General features: G+C 42.4%; 1 protein-coding gene across 7 annotated transcripts in view; it reads right to left on the bottom strand.

The window, feature by feature from the left end:
* The window catches only part of ASB3 (ankyrin repeat and SOCS box containing 3), a 126,607-nt gene that overhangs the window by 50,202 nt on the left and 52,952 nt on the right, over positions 1-23,453 (bottom strand). For all 7 annotated transcript variants that reach the window (XM_043543810.1, XM_037895885.2, XM_043543811.1 and 4 more), the window contains 2 exons: positions 21,721-21,932; positions 17,213-17,371 (listed from right to left, as the gene is read on the bottom strand). In XM_043543810.1, coding sequence (XP_043399745.1) covers positions 17,213-17,371; positions 21,721-21,916 — 355 coding nt within the window. In that variant the 5' untranslated portion in view covers positions 21,917-21,932. The remainder of the gene's footprint in view (positions 1-17,212; positions 17,372-21,720; positions 21,933-23,453) is intronic.

Raw genomic sequence — 23,453 nt, 5'->3', positions numbered from 1 at the left:
CCCACCGCTTTCCCATTGGGAGAAGGCAACCCCTCATCTTTTCTTGTCCATCCTGCTCTCTCTTAGCCCAGATCACCTCTCCTGAAGAAAAACTCATAAGAGGTGATAGAGAAGGGCAGATAAACAGAGGGAAAACTCAGTTCCTACATATTGTTCTTCTCAAGGGGAGGAACTTGGGGACTCACAAGATGGAGAAACTCAAGGCAACACAACTCTGTGACTCTATCACCATCCCTTTTTATACATCCCTATATTCAGGTGCCCTCTGCACACAACTGGGTGAAATTCTGGCCCCAATGAATTGTGAGTTTAGCTACTGTCTTCTTGGAAACATGGATTTTAATGCCTCTAACTACTACATAAACTATTCCCTTTCATTAGTACACCTAAGCCTTGGAAAACCCTACTTATGATAGACAAACTGATTCACTATTACCGGCTGAAGATTTTTTCTGTTTTTTTTTCTGGGTGTCAGCCACCAACACAAAGCAGAGCAACTCTGCTCATTTCCCTGCCCTAGTGCTGAGTATACCCAATGAAACAAAGGTTGGTGAGCATCAGAGTTCTTTGGACTCTGCCTGTTCTTCAGCTTCTCTAGCTGGTTGTTACCTGGATTAGTGAAAGCTGCTCTGAGTCTATCATAATTACTTTGTAGGTTTACAAACATAAGTAGGTGGACAAATAAATACATATCATTATCATATAAAAACAACACTGGAATATTAATTCTGTAAAACCACACAAGACTAGGGAGAAAACACACAGATGAGCTGAAAACGTAACACCATATACTGTATTTTCCAATATCTAGAAAACAAAGTGCAATAATTATACTGCAAGAGTGGTTTTCACACTAGATCATTGCTAAATAAATTATTTGTTTCCAATCAGTCATTTTCTGTATTCCTTCTGCAAATATTACTGGTATAAAGAGAGACTTCCCTCATTAAGCCATTGGCAAAGGTGTGCTGACGGACAGATAATCACTACAGTCTCTGTGACACAGCTTACTTACCTATAAAATGGGTACAATACTTACCTATGCCTCAGGGTTGTGCTGGAGAAAAGAGTCTATAAAGTACTTCGAGGTCGTATACACTGCAGAAGTACAAGTTGTTATAGCTGTTCAATCATGGTAATTTTTAGGAAGAGCCATTGACTGGTCATTGTGAAGAGCACATTATCATAAAAATATAATTAAAAGATGTCAAATCCCACCGGCAAAAGGGTTCCATAACCTGTAACATTTTTGTGATAAATGAAAGGGTGGGAGGGGGTAGCTCCCTTTTATGGACACCCAGCCAGCCAGTTAGCTATAAAATCCCTCTTGGTAGTTGTTCTCTACTTGCTTTATCTGTAAAGGGTTAAAAAGTCTCCCTACATAGGTAAAAAGAAGGGAGTGGGCACCTGACCAAAAGAGCCAATGGGAAGGCTAGAACTTTTTAAAATTGGGAAAAAAACTTCCCCTTTGTCTGTTCTGTTGTTGTTCTTGAGAAGCAGACAAAGGACTGGAACTATGTTGTAAGAAGCTTGGAGCCAGGTATGAAAAATCATCTGAATCATACCTAGAAACTACTCACTTGAAACCCCCAGATATGTAAGTAGATCAGGAAATGTCTAGGAAGATGCAATTAGGTTTTTTTTATTATTATTTCTTTATGGCTTGTGGACTCCTCTGTGCTAACCCCAAATACTTTCGTTTTGCTTGTAACCTTTAAGCTGGATCTCAGGAAGGTTATTCTTGATGCTTAATTATTGTAAGTGGGTTTTTTAAATCTAGCAATTGCCTGAGTTTTCAAATGTATTTTCTTTCTTTTTGTTTTTAATAAAATTTACCTTTTTTTAGAACAGGATTGGATTTTGTGTCCTAAAAGCTTTGTATACATGTTGTTTAATTAGCTGGTGGCAACAGCTATTTCGTTTGTTTTCTTTCTCAGATCTTCCGTGGGGTTAGGGGGGTGAAAGGGCTTGAGGGTACCGCACAGGAAGGAATTCCCAAGTGCGCCTTCCTGGGTTTTCAAAGGGGTTTTTGCAGTTGGGTGGTGGCAGCATCTACCCATCCAAAGTCAGAGAGAAGCTGTAATCTTGGAAGTTCAATACAAGCCTGGAGTGGCCAGTATTAATTTTTAGAATCCTTGCGGGCCCCCACCTTCTGCACTCGAAGTGCCAGAGTGGAGAATCAGCCTTGACAACTTTAATGGCTCGTATTAGTCAACAAAGAATTATGCTTGTGCTGTGGTAACAGCAAATAGATTTGAACAATAGTTTGTCATATCAGAATTGAATTTTTGCTGTTGTTTTTGAACTTAGGTGAGGGAGAAACTTCATCGTCTCAATAGGAATTCAAGCTCTCAGTACAAGTTCACTGGTCAGATTGTTTGTGCTTCACAATGTTGTTGAGGAGCTCCTATTCCCCATGCAATCCCAAGTTTGACTCGACTTAATTAAAGTTTCTCAATGAGTTTAGCTCAACAGTTTATCCATTGCATCTACTTCTCATATGCAGAAATCCCGAAGTGTCAAGGGTTCAGAGTCAGAAATTCTTTGAAAATTATGGAAGGCACAGAATTCATGATTTTGTGAAAGCCATGACAAAAATGAAGACTGTGTAATGTAAGTATATAATACATAGCATGCTGAGAAATGAATCAAGCAATTTAACTTCACTTGATTGGACAAAGGGGAAGGAAGATACATAATAAATTCTTCAGAATTTGCCTGGACTGCCTGAAACTTTATCAATACCAAACTAACAACAACAGATGCCTAAAGGTTAGGAGTACCGGCAAACTCACTCTAGAGATGGGAACTGCCTCCACCTCTTTCCCTTTGACTTGACCCTGAATTTGGGAACCCATGGTCCTGTCCCAGTGCATCATCACAGAGCAACAGAAGGGTCACAAGGACCAATTGCTGATGCATACTAACGTGTAGGCCTCTGCTCCCACATACAGACACCTCAGATCCTTGTGTGCCTAGCCAACCTATTATCAGCCTCTAATGATTGGCTCTTTTGGAATTCACAGAAGGAACAGTTCCTCACATGTTCACAAATCACACCAAATACATACCCAATCCTCCTATGCTAATTGGTCCTTTAACTGACTCAGTTGCAGGGACTATAAACCTGCCCATGCAAACCATCTAGAAGTTGTGTTGGGGCAACTTAGCCCTGGTCTACACTACGGGGTTAGGTCGAATTTAGCCGCGTTAGGTCGATTTTAAAATGAATGCGTCTACACAACCAACCCCGTTCCATCGACCTAAAGGGCTCTTAAAATCGACTTCTGTACTCCTCCCCGGCGAGGGGAGTAGCGCTAAAATCAACCTTGCTGGGTCGAATTTGGGGTAGTGTGGATGCAGTTTGATGGTATTGGCCTCCGGGAGCTATCCCAGAGTACTCCAATGTGACCGCTCTGGACAGCACTTTGAACTCAGATGCACTAGCCAGGTACACAGGAAAAGCCCCAGGAAATTTTGAATTTTATTTCCTGTTTGGTCAGCGTGGCGAGCTCAGCAGCACAGGTGACCATTCAGTCCCCCCAGAATCACAAACGAGCTGCAGCATAGACCGAAAGGGAGACACTGGATCTGATTGCTGTATGGGGAGAAGAATCTGTGCAGGCCGAACTCCGATCAAAAAGAAGAAATGCTAATATATATGCCAAAATCGCACAGGGCATGGTGGAGAGAGGCTACAACAGGGACACACAGCAGTGCCACATGAAAATTAAGGAGCTCAGGCAAGCCTACCAAAAGACAAAGGAGCCATATGGTTGCTCCGGGTCAGAACCCCATAAATGCCACTTCTATGATCAGCTGCATTGCATTCTAGGGGGGGGGACCCTACCACTACCCCACCACTGTCCATGGACACCTGCAAGGGGGGTGTCTCACACAACAGGGAGGAGAATTTTGTGGATGAGGAAGAGGAGGAGCAGAATGTGCAGCAGGCATGCGGTGAATCTGTTCTCCCCAGCAGCCAGGACCTTTTCATCACCCTGGAGCCAATACCCTCCCAAGGCGAGATCCCTGGCCCTGAAGCCGCAGAAGGCAGCTCTGGTGAGTTCACATTTGTAACTGCAGTACAGGGTTTAAAAGCAATAGTGTTAAATGTTTGATTTGCCCTGAAGACTTGGGATGCATTCACGGCCAGTACAGCTACTGGAAAAGTCTGTTAACGTGTCTGGGGATGGAGCGGGAATCCCCAGGGACATCTCCATGAAGCTCTCCTGGAGGCACTCTGAAAACCTTTGCAGAAGGTTTCTGGGAAGAGCTGCCTTATTTCGTCCTCCACAGTAGGACACTTTACCACGCCAAGCCAGTAGCAAGCAGTCTGGAATCACTGCAGCACAAAGCATGGCAGCAAAAAGTCCTGGGTTTTGGTCGCATTCAAGCAACATTCAGTCTATATCTTTCTGTGTTAGCCTCAGGAGAGTGATATCATTCATGGTCACCTGGTTGAAACAGGGGACTTTTTGTAAGGGAACAGTAAAAGGACCCCATTTATGCTGGGCTGTTTGCGCTTGGCTAAAAGGGATCATCACGGAGAATAGCCATGTGGCGGGGGAAGGGGTGAAGGGATCATCCCAGAGAATAGCCACACGGTGGGGTGGGGGGAGGTGTCTGCTGCACATCCACCCAAAAACCGCAGCCCCTCCTTTTAAATGAGAAATCTAACCGGCATTGCTTGCTATGGGAAAGGAGGGCGCTGCAGTTTGAAACTATTTCCACATGTTATGAAGGCGTAAGAAGCCAACCCCGCGTACCAAAAGGCTTACCATGGCTGCCTGGAAATCGAATTCTGTTGCCCAGCCTTGTGTGATGTGTCACCATACCAGCAGGCACTCAATATAAAAGGCAAAATGCAACCTTGTACCTAAAGCACATGTGCTGTCTGCTGTGAATTGTTTGATTCACTGTGAAAGAGTCTCCCTTTTGTTCTCAGAAATGTATCATCTTAAATTTTACTCTCCCTGTTTATCCCCGCACAGGTGCAAATGTTTCTATGCTCCCTCTATCATCTCCATCCCTGAGGTTATCGCAGATTACAAGGCGAAAAAAATGCACTCGCAATGACATGTTTTCCAAGCTCATGCAGTCCTCCAGCACTGATAGGGCACAGCTGAATGCACGGAAGCATTCAGTGACAGAGGCCAGGAAAGCATTAAATGACCGCGATAAGCAGAGGCAGGAGGCGATGCTGAGGGTAATGGGGGAGCAAACGGACATGATGAGGCATCTTGTGGAGCTGCAGGAAAGCCAACAAGAGCACAGACCCCCCGCTGCATCCATTGCACAACTGCCTGCCCTCCTCCCCAAGTTCCATATCCTCCTCACCCAGACGCCCAAGAATGCGGAGCAGGAGGCTCCGAGCACCCAGCCACTCCACTCCAGAGGATGGCCCAAGCAACAGAAGGATGTCATTCAAACAGTTTTGATTTGTAGTGTGGCTACAATAAGCAATGTGGCCTTGTCCTTCCCTCCTCCCACACCCCACCCCACCCCACCCGGGCTACCTTCTCAGTTATCTCACTTTTTTTTTTTAATTATTAAAGAAAGAATGCATGGTTTCAAAACAATAATTACTTTATTTCGTTTGCCAGCTGTGATCGAAGTGGGGAGGGTGGTTGGCTTACAGGAAATTAAAATCAACAAAGGGGGTGGGTTTGCAGCAAGGAGAAACACACACAACTGTCACACTGTAGCCTGCCAAGTCATGAAACTGGTTTTCAAAGCCTCTCTGATGCGCAGCGCACCTAGCTGTGCTCTTCTAATCGCCCTGGTGTCTGGCTGCTCAAAATCGGCCGCCAGGCGATTTGCCTCAATCTTCCACCCTGCCATAAACGTCTCCCCCTTACTCTCACAGATATTATGAAGCACACAGCAAGCAGCAATAACAATGGGAATGTTGATTGCGCTGAGGTCTAACCTAGTCAGCAAACAGTGCCAGCGAGCTTTTAAACTTCCAAAGGCACATTCTACCAATATTCTGCACTTGCTCAGCCTATAGTTGAACTACTCCTTACTACTGTCCAGCTGCCTGTGTATGGCTTCATGAGCCACGGCATTAAGGGGTAGGTTGGGTCCCCAAGGATAACTATTGGCATTTCAACATCCCCAATGGTAATTTTCTGGTCTGGGAAGTAAGTCCCTTCCTGCAGCTGCTCGAACAGCCCAGAGTTCCTAAAGATGCGAGCGTCATGCGCCTTTCCCAGCCATCCCACGTTGACGTCGGTGAAACGTCCCCTGTGATCCACCAGTGCTTACAGCACCATTGAGAAGTACCTCTTGCAGTTTACATACTGGTTGGCAAGGTGGTCCAGTGCCAAGATAGGGATATGCATTCCATCTATCACCCCACCAGAGTTAGGGAACCCCATTGCAGCAAAGCCATACAGTATGACCTGCACATTTCCCAGAGTCACTACCCTTGATAACAGAATGTCAGTGATTGCACTGGCTACTTGGATCACAGCGATCCCCCCAGTAGATTTGCCCACTTCAAATTGATTCCCGACTGACTGGTAGCAGTCAGGCGTTGCAAACTTCCACAGGGCGATTGCCACTCGCTTCTCAATTGTCAGGGCAGCTCTCATCTTGGTACTCCTGCAGTTCAGGGCGGGGGAAAGCAACTCACAAAGTTCAAGGAAAGTGGGCTTACGCATGCAAAAGTTTCGCAGCCACTAGGAATCATCCCATACCTGCAACACTATGCAGTCCCACCAGTCTGTGCTTGTTTGCTGGGCCCAGAATCAACGTTCCACTGTATAAACCAGCCCCACTGCCGCCATGATGTCCCAATTGCCACAGCCCGTGCTTTCAGAAACATCTGTGTCCATGTCCTCCTCACAATCGTCCTCGTGCCAGCATCTCTTAGCCAGGTTCTGCACATACTGCAGGATAATGCGCGAGGTGTTTACAATGCTCACAACAGTAGCGGTGAGCTGAGCGGGCTCCATTCTTGCCGTGCTATGGCATCTGCACGGGTAACCCAGGAAAAAAGGCGCAAAACAATTTTCTACCATTGCTTTCACAGGGGGAGGGAGAGGAGACTGACGACATGCACCCAAAACCACTTGCGACAATGTTTTTGCCCCACCAGTCATTGGGAGCTTAACCCAGAATTCCAATGGGCAGTGGAGATTGCGGGAACTGTGGGATAGCTACCCACAGTGCACCACTCCGTGAGTCGATGCTAGCCGCGGTATTGAGGACGCACTCCACCGACTTAATGTGCTTAGTGGGGACATACACAATCGACTGTATAAAATCAATTTCTAAAGATCGACTTCTATAAAATCGACCTAATTTCATCATGTAGACATACCCTTAGTGAAGGAAAAACCTGACTGGAACTCATGAATGGATCAAACCAACGCAAACACAGAAACCAAGAACCCAACGCAGATGTACAGCAGTAAACACTATACACAGAACCCAGAGATTAATACACTTTTCCTCTCCCTTGCCTTCCATCATGCAACTGGATATGAATGAGAATTTAACTATTTTATCTGAAAAGCTATAGGTTCTGCTGCCCCTTCTGAAGCTTTGTAAATAAAAAAACAAAGGCTGAAGAATTCTGTGCCCACTCATAAACACTGTTGAAACTTATATTTGTGGGTGGATAGTCACTATGGGATTTTCAAAAGCACCTAAAGAAAATTTAATGGAAGTTGTTCCCCTAACTCCCCCATGTGCTTTTGAAAATTCCACCCTCAGTGGAGAAATGAACAATTTTGAAAATGCCTTTGACAATTAATATTAAAATGTATTTGCTCTTTGTATTTATATCTTTTATCCTCCTAACCCAGCACTGAACCAAAGAAGTATTTTAAAAATAACCCTTCAATTGAACTGCAGATATCATAGCTTTTTAAAATACGACTGTAGTATACAAATAAACTAAAAACTCCATTGTACACTAAACAGTGGTTGACTTCTGATTAGTTCAGCCGTCTCCAATGTCACAATTTATCATACAATAATGAAACGTATTCCTAAACTGATTTAAATCCCCATACATCTAAAAATGCAGAATGGTATGCTGTATGGTAAAATCTTATGGGGGCAATCTCCTGTCCTGAAAATATCCCTAAATATACTGAGTACAATTCTGCTCCCCTTTATTCAACTGCCACCTTTCTCAGACAACAGATATTTGTCAGTCTCTCAAGTTTAAAAAAAAATGATTATGTGATCTAAGAAATATAACAAAGCAAAATTAACTAATACACAAAGAGATTTTGATCACATCACAATAACTAAAGCTTCCACATCTCCAATTATCTTGAAGCTGTAACTCCTTAATATGTGTAAAGTCTCCCTTTTCTGAACCCCACAGATACCTGTACTTTATCCAGCACCATATCTCACACATATGAATGTTAAACTGAAAATCTGTCAAAATGTTCAGGTTTTTTCAGTATCAAATAAAAAAGACAACTGAAGAAAATAAAAATGATTTCTCTGTTTAGACCACACAAACAAACAAAGCATGTCCTGGGGAACACTGTTGAGGAAAATTCTCAGTGAGAATACCCCCAAAGAGTGCAAAAAGCTAAAAAGATGCATTATATTCCAATTTTAAACTACAAGAAAAAGAATTTTAAGTCAATATATCAGAAACATTGTCTCATCTACAATGCCAGGTTTTGATAAATATTGCTGAGAAAATACTGTGGTCAGCAAGGCTGTAGTGAGAAGTGCTGTACTGTTTTGCAACAGTTTATCTTAATATTTGTAGAAAATCTATGATTTCTGTGGTGTAGGTACCAATCATTGTGAATTTCATATATGTGTCTTTACTGTGCTCGGGTTTTATGCATATACGTAATAAGCACATAAAAATATTCAGTACAGAATTCTAGGCACATTCAAGTTTTTGCATAGAGCAAATATCTAATGTGCAGTAGAGGTTACACATACTGACAAATACATATTTTTCTGAAGAAAACATCTACTTTATTTATCATTGTCAAAATGAATCGATTTTTTTTTCTTCAAAAGAACACACCTTAATGAAAGCTATTTTAATCCACTGCAGTATTTTTCTGGTCCTTTGGTTACACTGACATCTGGTGGCACTTAAAGAAAATTCTCAAAACTACAGGTTATTATAAGTTTAGTTATTATTTTATTCAGCTATTTTATGTCATTACCTCAGGTATCTTAATATGAATAGTCAGCACTTCTATTATAAAGGCCCTCTACTCAAGCTTTCATAATCTGCCAGTAAAATCTGCTCTGAGGTGAACCTTGACATACTACCACTTTGTCGAGGAATAATTTTTCCCCTATTTTTTTTCCTATTTTTTAAAACTTTTGGCCACATTTGCATTACATGGGTACCTCAAGGGCTGATAACAGGATACAGGCTCCGGCCTTTCTTGCCTCGGTCATTTGTTACCAGCTGTTCAGTACTATACATGAAAAATGCAGTACATTTTCTGATGGAAAAATATTCAAAAAAATCAAAGAAATGTAGGGCTGTAAGGGACGTCGAGAAGGCATCAAGTCCAGACCCCTGCACTGTGGCAGGACCAAGTAAACTTAGACAATCCATTTGTCCAACCTGTTTTTAGAAACTTCCAATGATAGGGATTCCATAGCCTACCTTGGAAGCCTATTCCAAACTTAACTACCTTTAGTTAGAAAGTTTTTCCTAATACCTAACCTAAATCTCCCTCGCTGCAGATTAAGCCCATTACTTCTTGTCCTACCTTCAGTGGACCTGAAGAACAATTGATCCCCGTCTTCTTTATAACAGCCATTGACATATTTGAAGACTTATCTGGTCCCTGCTCAGTCTTCCTTTCTTAAGACTAAACATGCCCAGTTTTTTTTAACCCTTCCCTCATAGGTCAGGTTTTCTAAACCTTTTATCATTTTTGTTGCTGTCCTCTAGGCTCTCTCCAATTTGTCCACATCTTCCTAAAGTGTGGATATAGTACTCGAGCTGAGACATCACCAGTGCCGAGCAGAGCGGGACAATTACTTCCCGAGTCTTACATACAACACTCCTGTGAATGCGAACACCCCAGAATGATATTAGTCTTTTTGCAGTTATATTGCCATCCAATTACAACAGGAACTGGCTAGCATTGTTCTGGTAGCCTCAGCAATGAAGGGGAGAAACCGAATGGGAATGGAGACTGAAGTACTCTTTCAAACATAAATTAGTTCCCCCCATGCTTTACTATTCATTAGCGATCATCTAACAGCAGAGTTTCTGTGGGCATTTGTAAGTGGGAGTTTGGGATTTTTTCCTCCCCTTTCTTCTTTACTAAGAATAGGGTCTAGAAAGAGGATACAATGATGGCTCCCCAAGGAGGAGAGGAGAAGAAGGAAAGAAGATGGTTGGATGAAGAAGCTGCAGGACGTTAATCATCCTTCAGGGGATATCTGATGGAAGCTACTTACGCATGAAATGTCATCTGATAGAGCTCATGGCAGAGAAGATTCAAGGATTAGAGATACAGTTAGAGACAACGACGGCATTCAGACTGGGATTTGAAAGTATGATGCAGGAGAGGAGAGAAGAGGTGATAGAGACAACTCAAGATTTGTGGAAACCTGCCAAACAAAAGGAACTAGAGGGCATTCTGCCAGAAGAGGAGGTTGATCCATGGAAGAATATAACCACAAGCACAAGGCAGAAGAGACCAGATAGTGGTGGTGAAATTAAATTGAGTAACAGGTTTGCTGCACTAAGGAATTAGGAGGAGAAAGAGGCAGAAAATGGTGTGGTGAGGAAGAAAAGAATGAAAGCCAGTCCCTGCAAAAAAGAGGAAGAGATTATGGAAATAGACATGGACCAAAGCCTAAGGAAAAATGAGGACAATGTTCAGAAGACTGTGAGAGAGGACATAAAACAGATTCATACCAACACCAGGAAGAGACAGGTCTATGGGATTGCGGCCTCCATATTCAGAAGAATGGCCTGTCACCAGAACAGATCCAGAGAACGTAAGAATGTACTGTCTGCCAGGAGCAAAGATATGAGATGTGGACATAAGGCTACAGAGGATCCTGAAGGAAGTGGGGAAAAATCCACTTACTGTGCTACCTGTCAGGACGAAAGATACCTTCTAGATTCCCAATGGAATGGATCAAGGATGCCTATGCTCAGCTGGGTGAGATACTTAAAGAAATGGAAGCTCAGGTGATTTTCAGTGGAATACTTCTGGTCCCTAGAGAAGGTGGATGACGGCGAGATGCGATAATGAAGATCAATAGATGGCTCAAAGATGGTGCTATGAGAAAGGTTCATCATACAATAATGAAACGTATTCCTAAACTGATTTAAATCCCCACATATCTAAAAATGCAGAATGGTATGCTGTACAGTATGCTGTACAACCACTGGGAGGCATTTTTGGAAAGAAGACATTTCAACTGATGGACTCCACTTTGTAACCTCGGGTATTAATCTTCTGGATCAAGGCTGGCATGACTGATAAGAAGAGATTCAAATTAGGAGATGAAGGGAGATGGTTGGGAAAGACTTGTGAAATTTCCACACCAGGCTTCAATACACAAGAAGAAAAAATAATCAGCTAAATGAAGATTAGTTAGGGATAATGGAATATTACAAACCAGAAAACTGGGTATTGTCTGAGGGAAGCATTTGAAATACTTGTACACAAATGCAAGGAATCTGGGCAACAAAATGGAGAAACTTGAACTCCTGGTACAGGAGGTCAAACCAGAAATTTTAGGGATTACAGAAATATGGTGAAATAGCATTCATGACTGCAATACAAGTATTGAAGAGTATGCACTGTTTAGGAGAGATAGGAATAAAAGTAAAGTTAATGGGGGTAGAGGTGTACATTAACAAAGCAGTAAACTGTAAAGAAATAGAAAGTGATAGTATGGACAAAACAGAATCTGTTGGGTCAAAATCACTTTGGGGAAGGATTGTAAAAGAGGTTCTTGTTGGGAGAGTGCTACAGGGCCCCAGGATCAGACTCAGATGTGGATAGTGATCTCTTTAATATTCATATTTATTAGAGAGAGAAATACTTTTGGGAATTGTGTCATAATGGGAGACTAACTTACTGCATAAAGACTGGAAAATAAATGCTACTAATACTGGTAGGACCCAGTTATTCTTGGGTGTGATAAATGAGTTTCTTCATCAAATTGTCACTGAATCAACAAGAGGTGATGCACTTTTAGACATGGTTTTAGTAAGTAGCAAGGATATCATAGAAGAGCTGATTGTAGAAAATAACCTTGGATCGAGAGACCATGAGTTGACTCAGTTTAAATTAAATGGAAGGGTAATCAAAACCAGGTCGTCAAGGGTGATTTTTTTATTTCAAAAGGACAGGCTTTGGGAAATTAAAGGAATTAGTTAAAGAAGTCAGCTGGACTGAGGAGCACATGTACTTAAATGAGGAGGAAGCTTCGAACTTCTTCAGCTATATAAAAACTATCTGAAATTTGCATCCTAAGAAAGGGGGGAAAGTTTATAGGGAAAGGTTTCAGAGTAGCAGCCATGTTAGTCTGTATTCGCAAAAAGAAAAGGAGGACTTGTGGCACCTTAGAGACTAACAAATTTATTTGAGCATAAGCATTCGATGAAGTGAGCTGTAGTCTCTAAGGTGCCACAAGTACTCCTTTTCTTTTATAGGGAAAGACTCCAGACCCAGCTGGATGAATAATCACCTTGACCAAGGTAATTAGGAGTAAGTAAACAGCCTATAGGAAATGGAAAAAGGGGTTGATCAGCAGAGGAAACTATATTGTGGAAGTTAGAAAATGTAGGAATAAAGTGAGAATTGCTACAAGTCAAGCTGAATTAGGTTTTACCAAGGAAACTAAAATAAATAATAAAGAGGTTTTTTAGCTATATAAATAAATAGAGTATAAGGAAGGATGAGGTTGGGCTGCTATGCAGCGTAATAAACAGCTGCAGGTTTAAAACAAACGAAAGGAAGTACTTCATCACACACCGCTCAGTCGACCTGTGAAACTCGTTGCCAGGGAATGTTTTGTAAAGGCCAAAAATCTAATGGCGTTCAACAAAGAATTAGATAAGTTCAGGGAGGATAGGCCCATCAGCAACTATTAGCCAAGATAGTCTGGGATGCAGTCCCACACTCTGGGTGTCCTTAGCCTCTGATTGCCAGAGGCTGGGAGTGGATGACCGTGGATGGATCACTCAGTGATTGCCTGTTCTGTTCATTCCCTCTGGGGCACCTGGCATTACCCACTCTCAGAAGACAGGGTACTGGGCTAGATGGACCATTGGACCATTTTTACATGTCAGTATGAGACCATAAGAACGGCCATACTGTGTCAAACCAAAGGTCCATCTAGCTCAGCATCCTGTCTTCCAACAGTGGCCAATGCCAGGTGCCCCAGAGGGTATGAACAGAACAGGTCATCATCAACTGATCCATTCCCTGACCAAGTATGAAGTTACGTAAACATATTATATAACTTTATATTTTCCTTAGTTCAATACAAGTACTCACTTGCCAAATAATATTGTGTTTATTAAGTTCTAATGATGTTATTGTAATCACTTCTCCATTTGCACGTATTCTTAAGAAATGCCTCAGAATACTAAATTATTTTTCTAATTAGTATGCTAATAATATAACCAAACGTACACAGGTTGTAACAGGGATGAAAAGCCTCAGCTTTCTGACAAGTTTAAAAACCTGGTTCCAGAATCAACTAAGAGGCAATAAGGCTTTTAACTTATCCAACTCTAATAACCGGCCATAAAACAACAAATTAGACTTTAGAGGTCCTATTATGGCAAATGTCCTGTAATTCAAGTTACAGCCATTTCATCAGAGAAGAGAATTTGAGCATAGCGATAACTGATGCTGACTCACAAGTGATGAACAAACTTAACTCTTGTTAAATTAATGTATGTACAACAAACCTGAAAAATATTCATCCTCCAAATCCAGTGAGAATTTACAATTCAGTGCATTGGTAATTTTTTACCCCAGAAGACCACTAAAACACTCTACAGGCTTACAAAGTCAAAAATAATCTTTAACATTTCAAAACACAGGAGCAAACCAATCATTTAACAAGAGTAAATGTTTATTTTTTCTGTGGTACTGACATTGCACATTGTTTACTAAAACCATAACCATCCACCAGTAAGTGCCAATTGAAAAAGAAAAAAAATTTACTCCCTTCAGTATGTGAACGGTTTGATTCTCTTACAAATGCAGAAAGAATTTATATGTATAACTACTTTCAAGAGATAATGAAATTTCCCTACAAGGGTGCATCATTTGAAGAATGGAACTCACAATTAACACAAGCAAAATAAAGAAACCAATGACATACAGAAAAGCAAAACAACAAAAGATGGCAGGAAAAAATAAGTATGAATAGATTATCGCTACTTGCAAATGTCAGATCTTCCACAGTTTTCAATATTGATGAAAGTAGGCAAAAAAGAATCTCTGATTCAGTGGAAAACATATCCCAGACTGATTGAGGAATATAAATAAAACAAATATCTTCACGAAAAATAATTACAGTAACTCCTCACTTAACGTTGTAGTTATGTTCCTGAAAAATGCAACTTCAAGCGAAATGATGTTAAGCGAATCCAATTTCCCCATAAGAATTAATGTAAATGGGGGGGGTTAGGTTTCAAAGAAATTTTTTTTTTTCCAGACAGAAGACTATATATGTATATATAATATATACACATACACGCACACACACACAGAGTCAGTATAAGTTTTAAACAAACAATTTAATACTGTACACAGCAATGATGATTGTGAAGCTTGGTTGAGGTGGTGGAGTCAGAGGGTGGAATATTTCCCAGGGAACACCTTACTGCTAAATGATGAACTAGCAATTGGCTGAGCCCTCAAGAGTTAACTCATTGTTAATGTAGCCTCACACTCTACAAGGCAGCAGGAATGGAGGGAAGGGAGATAGCATGGCAGACAGAGACACAGACCCTGTGTGTGAGAGAGAGAGAAGCGCATTTCCCCTTTAAGTACGCTGACACCACTCGTAAGTACACTACCTTGTTACGTTAATCAGCAAAGCTGAGACCTCCGCTGCTGCCAGGAAGCTCCCTCTGTCCTAAGCCCTGTCATGTGTCCCCCCCCTGCTCTATGGAGATGGAGTAAGTGGGGTGCAGGAGCAGGGGGGAGGGGGACACCCTGACATTAGCCCCCCTCTCCTCCCCCCCCCCCAACAAGCAGCTCCAAGGCAGAGGGCAGGAGCAGCACATGGCGGGGGGGGGACACAGCTGAACTGCCAGCAATTGATACCCTGCTGGGCGGCTGCTGCACAGGGAACTTAGGGGAGCAGGGAGCTGATAGGGGGGCTGCCGGTCCATGCTGGTTCCAAGCCCCCACCAGCGAGCAGCAATGGGATGCTCTCCCTGCAAACAGTGGACAAAGCAGGCGGCTGCCAAACGACGTTATAAGGGAGCATTGCACGACTTTAAACGAGCATGTTCCCTAATTGATCCGCAACGTAACAACGAAACAACGTTAACCGGGACGACTTTAAGTGAGGAGTTACTGTAGTAACAGTTGCTCAAGTTCATATTCCACCAACGCAAACATGAAAAGCCAGGAAATCCCACGTTAATGGTCTGATCCTGTTCCCAACTTCAATGATGCAGGATCGAGCCCTGACACTTCAACTATGCCTTGCAATTTATAGTCATGATTTCACCTTCTCCATGTTGCCACACCCACATCATACCATACGTGTCTCCATCCTCCACTTCCACACAAAACATGCAAGTTTTAACTGCAACCATGCTGAATGGTTTAAAATGGATGATTTACAATTGTTCAGAATGTTGAATTGGTGTTTGTGGAAGCAGCTGGTTAGTGTGTATGACAATGGAGTTTTTTTTTAATTGAAAGCTATATTTAAGTGTCGTGTTACAGTATGGTAAATGGAAAGAATTGTTTTAAGTGGAAATAGTCTGTAATAGTGTTTATCATTTTGGGAAGTTTCCATTTGTAATATTTCTAATTGTTTTATTTAGCTGATGTAAGTGAAGAAGTATGGAATGTTATGTTTTTTCAATAGCTGGTGTTTGTGGTCAGAGTTAAGGTTGCATGTTCCATGTGGAGACTGAAGAGGCATGTGAGTTGTGAATGTAAGTAATAATGTAATCTAAAAAGGGCGAAATCATGGTTGCAGATTGCAAGGAATGGCTGAAGACCCCTTCCTTAGGGATGGGCTTTTTCCTAAATTTAGAAATATCAAGATTATCAAGCTCTCTCTTCTGTGTTTTTCTGCAGGACTCTGTGGCAGACTGGAACAGGAACAGCTCTCAACTGAAGAAGTGAATTTGCAGAACCTTTCACAAAGAGAAATATTTCCTCCCAATTACTTGTCAGGCATTTGAGTCAGGTAGTGTCAAAATAAAATAAAATATGTTTTTAAAAGGGCTGACTAAAAATCCATTCCCCTGTCAGTTGCTCAAGTTTTGCTCTCCTACTCCTATGAGCTCATAAGTTTTACTAGTCCTCTAGTCACCTGGCTTTGTGTATGGTATGGATTTTTTTTTTAGCAAAAATGTCCTGCCGTTGCTAACTCCACAACTAATATTGACAGTAGGAGCACTATCATAGACAAGGCTCCCACAGCCACTGACTCTTTAATACCATGTTGTCCAACTCAGCTTATGAAAGGTCTAATCAATAGGTTGTTTAAAAATGCTGGCAGCTGTAAGGATTTTGGCTTGGAGCTGCACTGAAGTTAACAATTTAAAGGCAGGAAATTTTTGCCAACCCCAGCATAATCCAGAAATATCAGTATGCTAATAGTATAAACAAACATGCACATGTCTTCTAGGACTAAGAGTGGACAGACCTGAATTTCTAATGTAAGAGTAGGCAGGAATAAAACAAAACAAAGAAGACTTACATTTAAAAGTCATACAACTTCCAGTCCTTGTTTATATTTCAAAGAAACAAAAAAGAGATAAAATAAAAAGTTTTCCACTTTGTGGGTTCCCTTTAAAAACATTGTTTGAAGCAGATGCATTGAGATAGAAAAAGAGAAAAATTAAAGAAGTTTTCAGCAACGTTTGCATCTCAGAACCAAAGGCACACCACTATACAGGCCACAAAAAAATATGAAACTTGCGGGACAATGAAAGAATTGTGGGGTAATACCATGACTTTTTCGTACATATCCAGCATTGTCTGATTTTAAAAAATATATATATACACATCACCTAGGAATAGTGGAGTAGTTTCTTCATAAGTAACGTCATTAGTCTCAGCTCCTGCCTCCAAGAGAACATTGACGCTTTCCAAACATCCATGACTTGCAGAAAGATGTAATGCACATGTACCCTCAAATGTCTTTGATTTTATGTAGTTATCAGATGGAGCTAAGAATAAGGAGAATTAAAAAAGATTTTTCTAACATGAAATTCTAAAAAGGACAGTCACTTACCTTACAGGATTCCTGTGCCTTGACTCCCCTCATAACCCCCACCCAAGGGCACAAAAGGTGAAGCAGACTCAACCATCCCTTACTTCCTTCACCAAAACACAATTCAGACACAATCCAGTTGGTATATGACTCCGTGGTAGCAGAGAACAAGGGTAGGTTGTAGAATCCATGTAGAATCAATGCAGACAATACCTCTCTAGAACCACAGTTATTGTAAGGTAAGTAACTGTTTCTTCTCCGAGTGACTGTCCACATGGATTTGACTTCTGATGACTAGCAAGACCTCATAGTCAGGAGGTTGGTATTAGAAGTCCTATTTAAATAATGACTACAGGACAGCTTGGCCAAGACAGGCATCAGATTTTTGAGGTTTCAATTAAGGAATAGTGTTGGCTGAAAGTGTAAACTGCATCCCACATAGATGCCCTGAAAATATAAGAAATAGGGTTCCTTTCCAAAGAAGCTGCAGAAGCTGCCTGAGCCCTGGTGGAATTGATTCTAACTAGCATGGGTGGATCTAAACTACCTATCCCTCAGCATAATTTAATACAGTCTAGGTGAAGGGATCTCAGCCTTTTTTGAATCAGCCCTCCCTCCCCCCAGCTTTATTTTTTTAAAACTTGGGAGTCTTCCATCGCCCTCATTTATAAAGTGGGATGTTCCAATGTAATCTAGGTGGAACTGGGGCCATTAATACATTGATCTCAGTAAAGGAATCAGTCCTTTGATTCTGCTGTCTAACCGTGCACAGGCTAGGAAACCTTTTAAAAGCACATACATCTAAATATCTGCGAAGTTTCTGGGCAGTAATTCTCAGTTTCAGCATCAGAATGCGGCTGGGCACTGCGATCTTCTGTGCCAAGTCACAATGCCATCAGATGGAGGACAGCCAGGCCGAATTTGGGTGAGTGGCATTGGAACCCAGGAGGTTAGTGGGAAAGCTCACTGCGTCCCTCTAGAAAGTTTGACACAAACACTGCCGTACTGATCTAGACCAATGTTTCTCAATGACCGGTCTGTGGACCGGCGCCAGTCCCTAAGATCCCTCTGACACAGCAATCCAGTCCCTGGTATCAAAAAGGTTGAGAAACACTGATCTAGACAATCTTTGGATAGATATTGTCTGTCTATTCACCCTATCTGCAAATGCTACAAACAGCCTGGCGAATTCCTGAAGGGTCTTTTCTGTTGAAGTAATATAAGAGAGCACTAACCACATTAAGGGGTGCAGTTTGGCTTCCCCTTGGTTTGAGTGAGGCTTGGGAAAGACAAGCAGCAGGTGAATCACATAATTTAAATGATAATCTGAGACAACTTTTGGTAAGAACTTAGGGTGAGTCACTGTCTTTATGTAACAATGTAAGGAAGCAAAAATAAAAGGAGTACTTGTGGCACCTTAGAGACTAACCAATTTATTTGAGCATAAGCTTTCGTGAGCTACAGCATCCAATGAAGTGAGCTGTAGCTCACGGAAGCTTATGCTCAAATAAATTGGTTAGTCTCTAATGTGCCACAAGTACTCCTTTTCTTTTTGCGAATACAGACTAACACGGCTGTTACTCTGAAATCAATGTAAGGAAGGCTACCCATGAGGGCCTGAATTTCCCGTATCCTTTGAGTTGATGTATAACAACTAAAGAGGCAGTTTTAATAGATAAATGGTATGAAAAGCAAGCGGCTCAGGGCTAAAAAGGGGTCCCCATTAAACCAACTAAAATTATACTGAGGTTCCAGGAAGGAGGGAGCTCCCAGACTGGAGGAAACATGAGTGAGTCCTTGAAGAATCTAGCAACAGTAGGGTGGGAAACAGTAGTGTGTGACCCTGAATGAGAGGATGATGAGCTGATTTTGCTATTAATTGTACCCTTATGCAGCTGATGTATAGCCCTGAATGCTTTAGGGATAGCAGATAGTCCTGAACCATAGGAATCAAGGCTCCTAAGGGAGTCAGGTGGAGTTCTGCTGCCCAAATACCTCTTCCATTTAGTTCATAGGTCGGCCTAGCAAGTCTTTTCTGCTGTGCACAAGGCCCTTCATTTTTGGTATTTACCATTTTTACCAAAAATTTCCCAGGTTTTACAAAAGTTATTAGGTTTTTACCAGTTTTCACACTAATTCTGAACCACACAAGTACATGAGAATACTGATTATGTTTAAAAAAATCCCAATATATTATACTAGGTAGATGTGTTTATGTTACTAATAAATTAGTCTAAATGAAAATGTGAGACTATTAAAGTAAGGCAACATAGTGGAAGGTACACATGCACATGTGTGTATGTATATTTCTGGGGTGACTAGATAGCAAGTGTGAAAAATCAGGATGGGGAGGCAATGGGGGGGGCGGGGGGAGGGAATAGATTCCCTTTATAAGACAAAGCCCCCAGTATTGGGACATCTGGTCACACTATGGATGTCAGTGCTTGAGTCTTAAAAAAAGGAAGTGCTGGAACTCCCCAGACCCTGCTCCAAAAGGAAAGATGGCAGATAGGTAACCTGGGCAGACCCCATGGCAATTCCCTAGACTTGACTCCCAATTCTGAAGTTACCGAGCTGTCATCTCTCTTTCCAGAACAGGGAGCTGAGTCAGAAGTACTCATACTTTTCTCTGTTTGTTCGGGGGTTTTTTCTGTCTTCCCATTCCCCCAGTATTAACCCTGATATTTGCATCCAGAAAACTGTTGAAATTAATTTTTTACACCCATTTTCACCTGTTCTTTAGTTTTTGTAATAAAGATCAATACATTCCCTGAAAATGAGGGCCTTGGCTATGCACCAATATGTTCTGGACTTCAGCTGAACAGCTTCTTCCGATGGTAGTTAACCAGACAGCATCCACACTATCAAATGTAATGATGCTGGGTTCAGATGTAAGATCTGACCTCTATTCTGGGAGCTCACATCAGGTAGGACAGTTAGTGTTACTGGGGACTGACAGGCTCATTAGGTCGAAATACCAAAGTTGCCTGTAGCTCAAGTTAGGCCTAGTATGATCATTAATGCTGTACATGTACACCAGAGTCCATGACAGAGGGGGCAAACTACGGCCCGCGGGACCGTCCTGCCCGGCCCTTGAGCTTCCGGCCGAGGAGGCTAGTCCCTGGCCCTGCTGTCTCCCTTCCCCTGCAGCCTCAGCTCGCCGTGCCACCGTGCTCTGGGTAGCAGGGCTGCGAGCTCCTGCTGGGGGTGTACTGTATTAAATTGCTCCCCGTAGGAATGTGCTACTTATGGAGCACCAGGACTGGCAGCCCTAAGTAGTACACTGTATGTAGCACATTCTTACGGGGAGCAATTTAATACACTACACCCAGGTAGGGAAGGCTGTGCCTCCTCACAGTCTGGCCCCCCACCCCCTATTCGCCCCCTCCCACATCCCGCCCCGACTGTACCCCTCAGAACCCCCGACCCTGACTGCTGTGTTCAAAGACTAAGCCAAACCCCCACCTGCTCCTTGTCCCCGAACTGCTGCCCCCGGAACCCCCGCCCCTAACTGCCCCCCCCAGAACCCCACCTCCTATCCAACCCCCCCTGCTCCCGGTCCCGACTGCCTCAGCCCCTATCCACACCCCACTCCCTGGGACTCCCACACCTATCCAACCACCCCTGTTCCCTGTCCCCTGACTGCCCCCCCCAGGACTCCCTGCCCCTAATCCAACCTCCCCACTCCCTTACCGTGCTGCTCAGAGCACCAGGACTGGCAGCTGTAAGTAGCACATTCCTACAGGGAGCAATTTAATACCATTTTGGAACCCCGATGTGGCCCTCAGGCCAAAAAGTTTGCCCACCCCTGGTCCATGAGATAAGGAAAGCCTGGGCTCTAAACCCCACTTGAATAGAATGTTTGGCATTTCCTGTTCCATCTGAGGTCTACTCAGGCAACCTTAAATTTGGCATTTCCTAATTTATGAGTGCTTGACTTTGCAACCTAAATAACATTCTTTTAACATGATTTTTGTATGTAATATAATAAGATAATTACTACTTCAGCACTGCAAACTCCACTTGGGATCTCAGAATTCGCTCAGCAGTGCTTAACAGTAGAGAAAAAAAAATTTCCAGAAAAGTAAGAATATATATTTCAAAGACACCCACAGAGTATTCCTACCCTTGAGCAGAAAGGTGCCATTTTCATCATTTTTTTTTCTCACCCTAACCACATTTAAATTCACAAAAGAAATCAGAAAGTGAATGAAGTTGGTTTATCTTATGTTACAGTATATTCTAGGGGAAGTGAGCAGGGAAAATAAAAATAACTTGCCTCATCTTGAATCAAGTTTTCCTTACCTGCATTAATTAACAGCTTCAGACATTCACTGGAGTTGCGAAATGCTGCTTCGTGGATTGGCATCCACCCTCTGTTATCAGGAACATCAACGCTGTATCCCTGTTTAATTAGCTTCCTCAAATTTTTGACATTTCCTTCTCTAGCTGCAAGTCCAACACTGGAGCATCTGTCTGAATAGGCCTCTGTGAAATCCATCCTTCCACAGCTCTCTCTGAGAATAGAGGGCAAAAAAGTTACTATTAGTCCAGCAAGTCTATAATTACAACAGACAACATATTCTTAAAATCCGAGCCAAGATTGTCAGGCCTGCCCAGTTTAATTCATCTAATGGGGACTCCCTTTTGGGTTAATTTTAGGCAGTATTTACACTATTGCCATCCTGTGAGGTAAAATTTTGCTTTGTGTTTCAGTGACATTTAAAGTCTCTCTTCAAATTGTTTTGAAACTGATGTATCCTGACACCATCCCTAGATAATATGTACTTTGCACTTATCCTTGAATAAAAGATACCATTTCTCAAGTGCTTTACAAATTACTATTTTTGAACGCTCAAGACATACTTCATATTAACAAGTAAAGACACAGTCCTTGGGCCAAAAGAATCTACAAACCTTTGGCCTGATCCTGCAATTAGAGGTGCACAGACAGACCATTCTACCCATATAGCACCTTACAGATTTCAGTCAGGATCTGCATGAATCTGATTGCAGAATCAAGGCAGATATACAGACATGAAACAGGTGATACAGGGAAAATAGGTGAGGGTTAGGCAGGATGGTCAAGTGGCTAGGGTGCTAGCCTAAGGCCATGTCTACACTACCCGCCGGATTGGCGGGTAGCGATCGATCTATCGGGGGTCGATTTATCGCGTCAAGTCTAGATGTGATAAATCGATCTCCCAATAAATTGATCTCCGAGCACTCTCCCGTCGACTCCTGTACTCCACCACCATGAGAGGCACAAGCAGAGTCGAGGGGGGAGTGGCAGCAGTCAACTCACCACCGTGAAGACGCCGCGGTAAGTAGATCTAAGTACGTTGACTTCAGCTACGCTATTCTCGTAGCTGAAGTTGCGTATCTTAGATCCATCCCCCCCAGTGTAGACCAAGCTTTAAACTTCAAAAAACGAGATTCAATTCCCTGCTCTGCCACAGACCTCCCATGTGACCTAGGGCAAATCATTTAGGGCTTGTCTTCAGTGTGGGCTAAATCTGGCTGCTGTGATCGATGCAGCAGGCATTGAGTTAGCCTGTCTGGTGAAGACACGATAAATCAATTGGAGAGTGCTCTCCCATGGACTTCAGTACTCCACTTTCCCAAGAGACAGAAGCTATATCGATGGGAGAGTGTCATGTAGACACCTCTGTAAGTCAATCTAAACTATGTCACTTTAAGTTACATAACTTAACTAGCGTAACTTAGATCGACTTATCTCATTAGTGTAGACCAGGCCTTAGTCTCAGTACACTATCGTACTTCGCTGCCTCAGAGGGGTATTGTGAGGATGAATACATTATAGACTGTGAGGTGCTCATGCCCAGATTTTTAAAAAGTAGTTAAGGCATGCTCTGCTCATCACTGCAAAGCTTAAAGTGATTGAAGCTATGTCTACGCTACTGCGGTAAGCTGACCTAAGTTACGCAACTCCAGCTATGTGAATAATGTAGCTGGAGTCAACGTAGCTTAGGTCAACTTACCACAGGGTCCAAACTACACTGGGTCAACAGGAGACA

Source organism: Chelonia mydas, chromosome 3 (assembly GCF_015237465.2).
Source record: "Chelonia mydas isolate rCheMyd1 chromosome 3, rCheMyd1.pri.v2, whole genome shotgun sequence".
Taxonomy (NCBI): domain Eukaryota; kingdom Metazoa; phylum Chordata; order Testudines; family Cheloniidae; genus Chelonia; species Chelonia mydas.
Note: the sequence above shows the minus strand (reverse complement) of the source record. Positions and strands in the feature narration are given on the sequence as shown.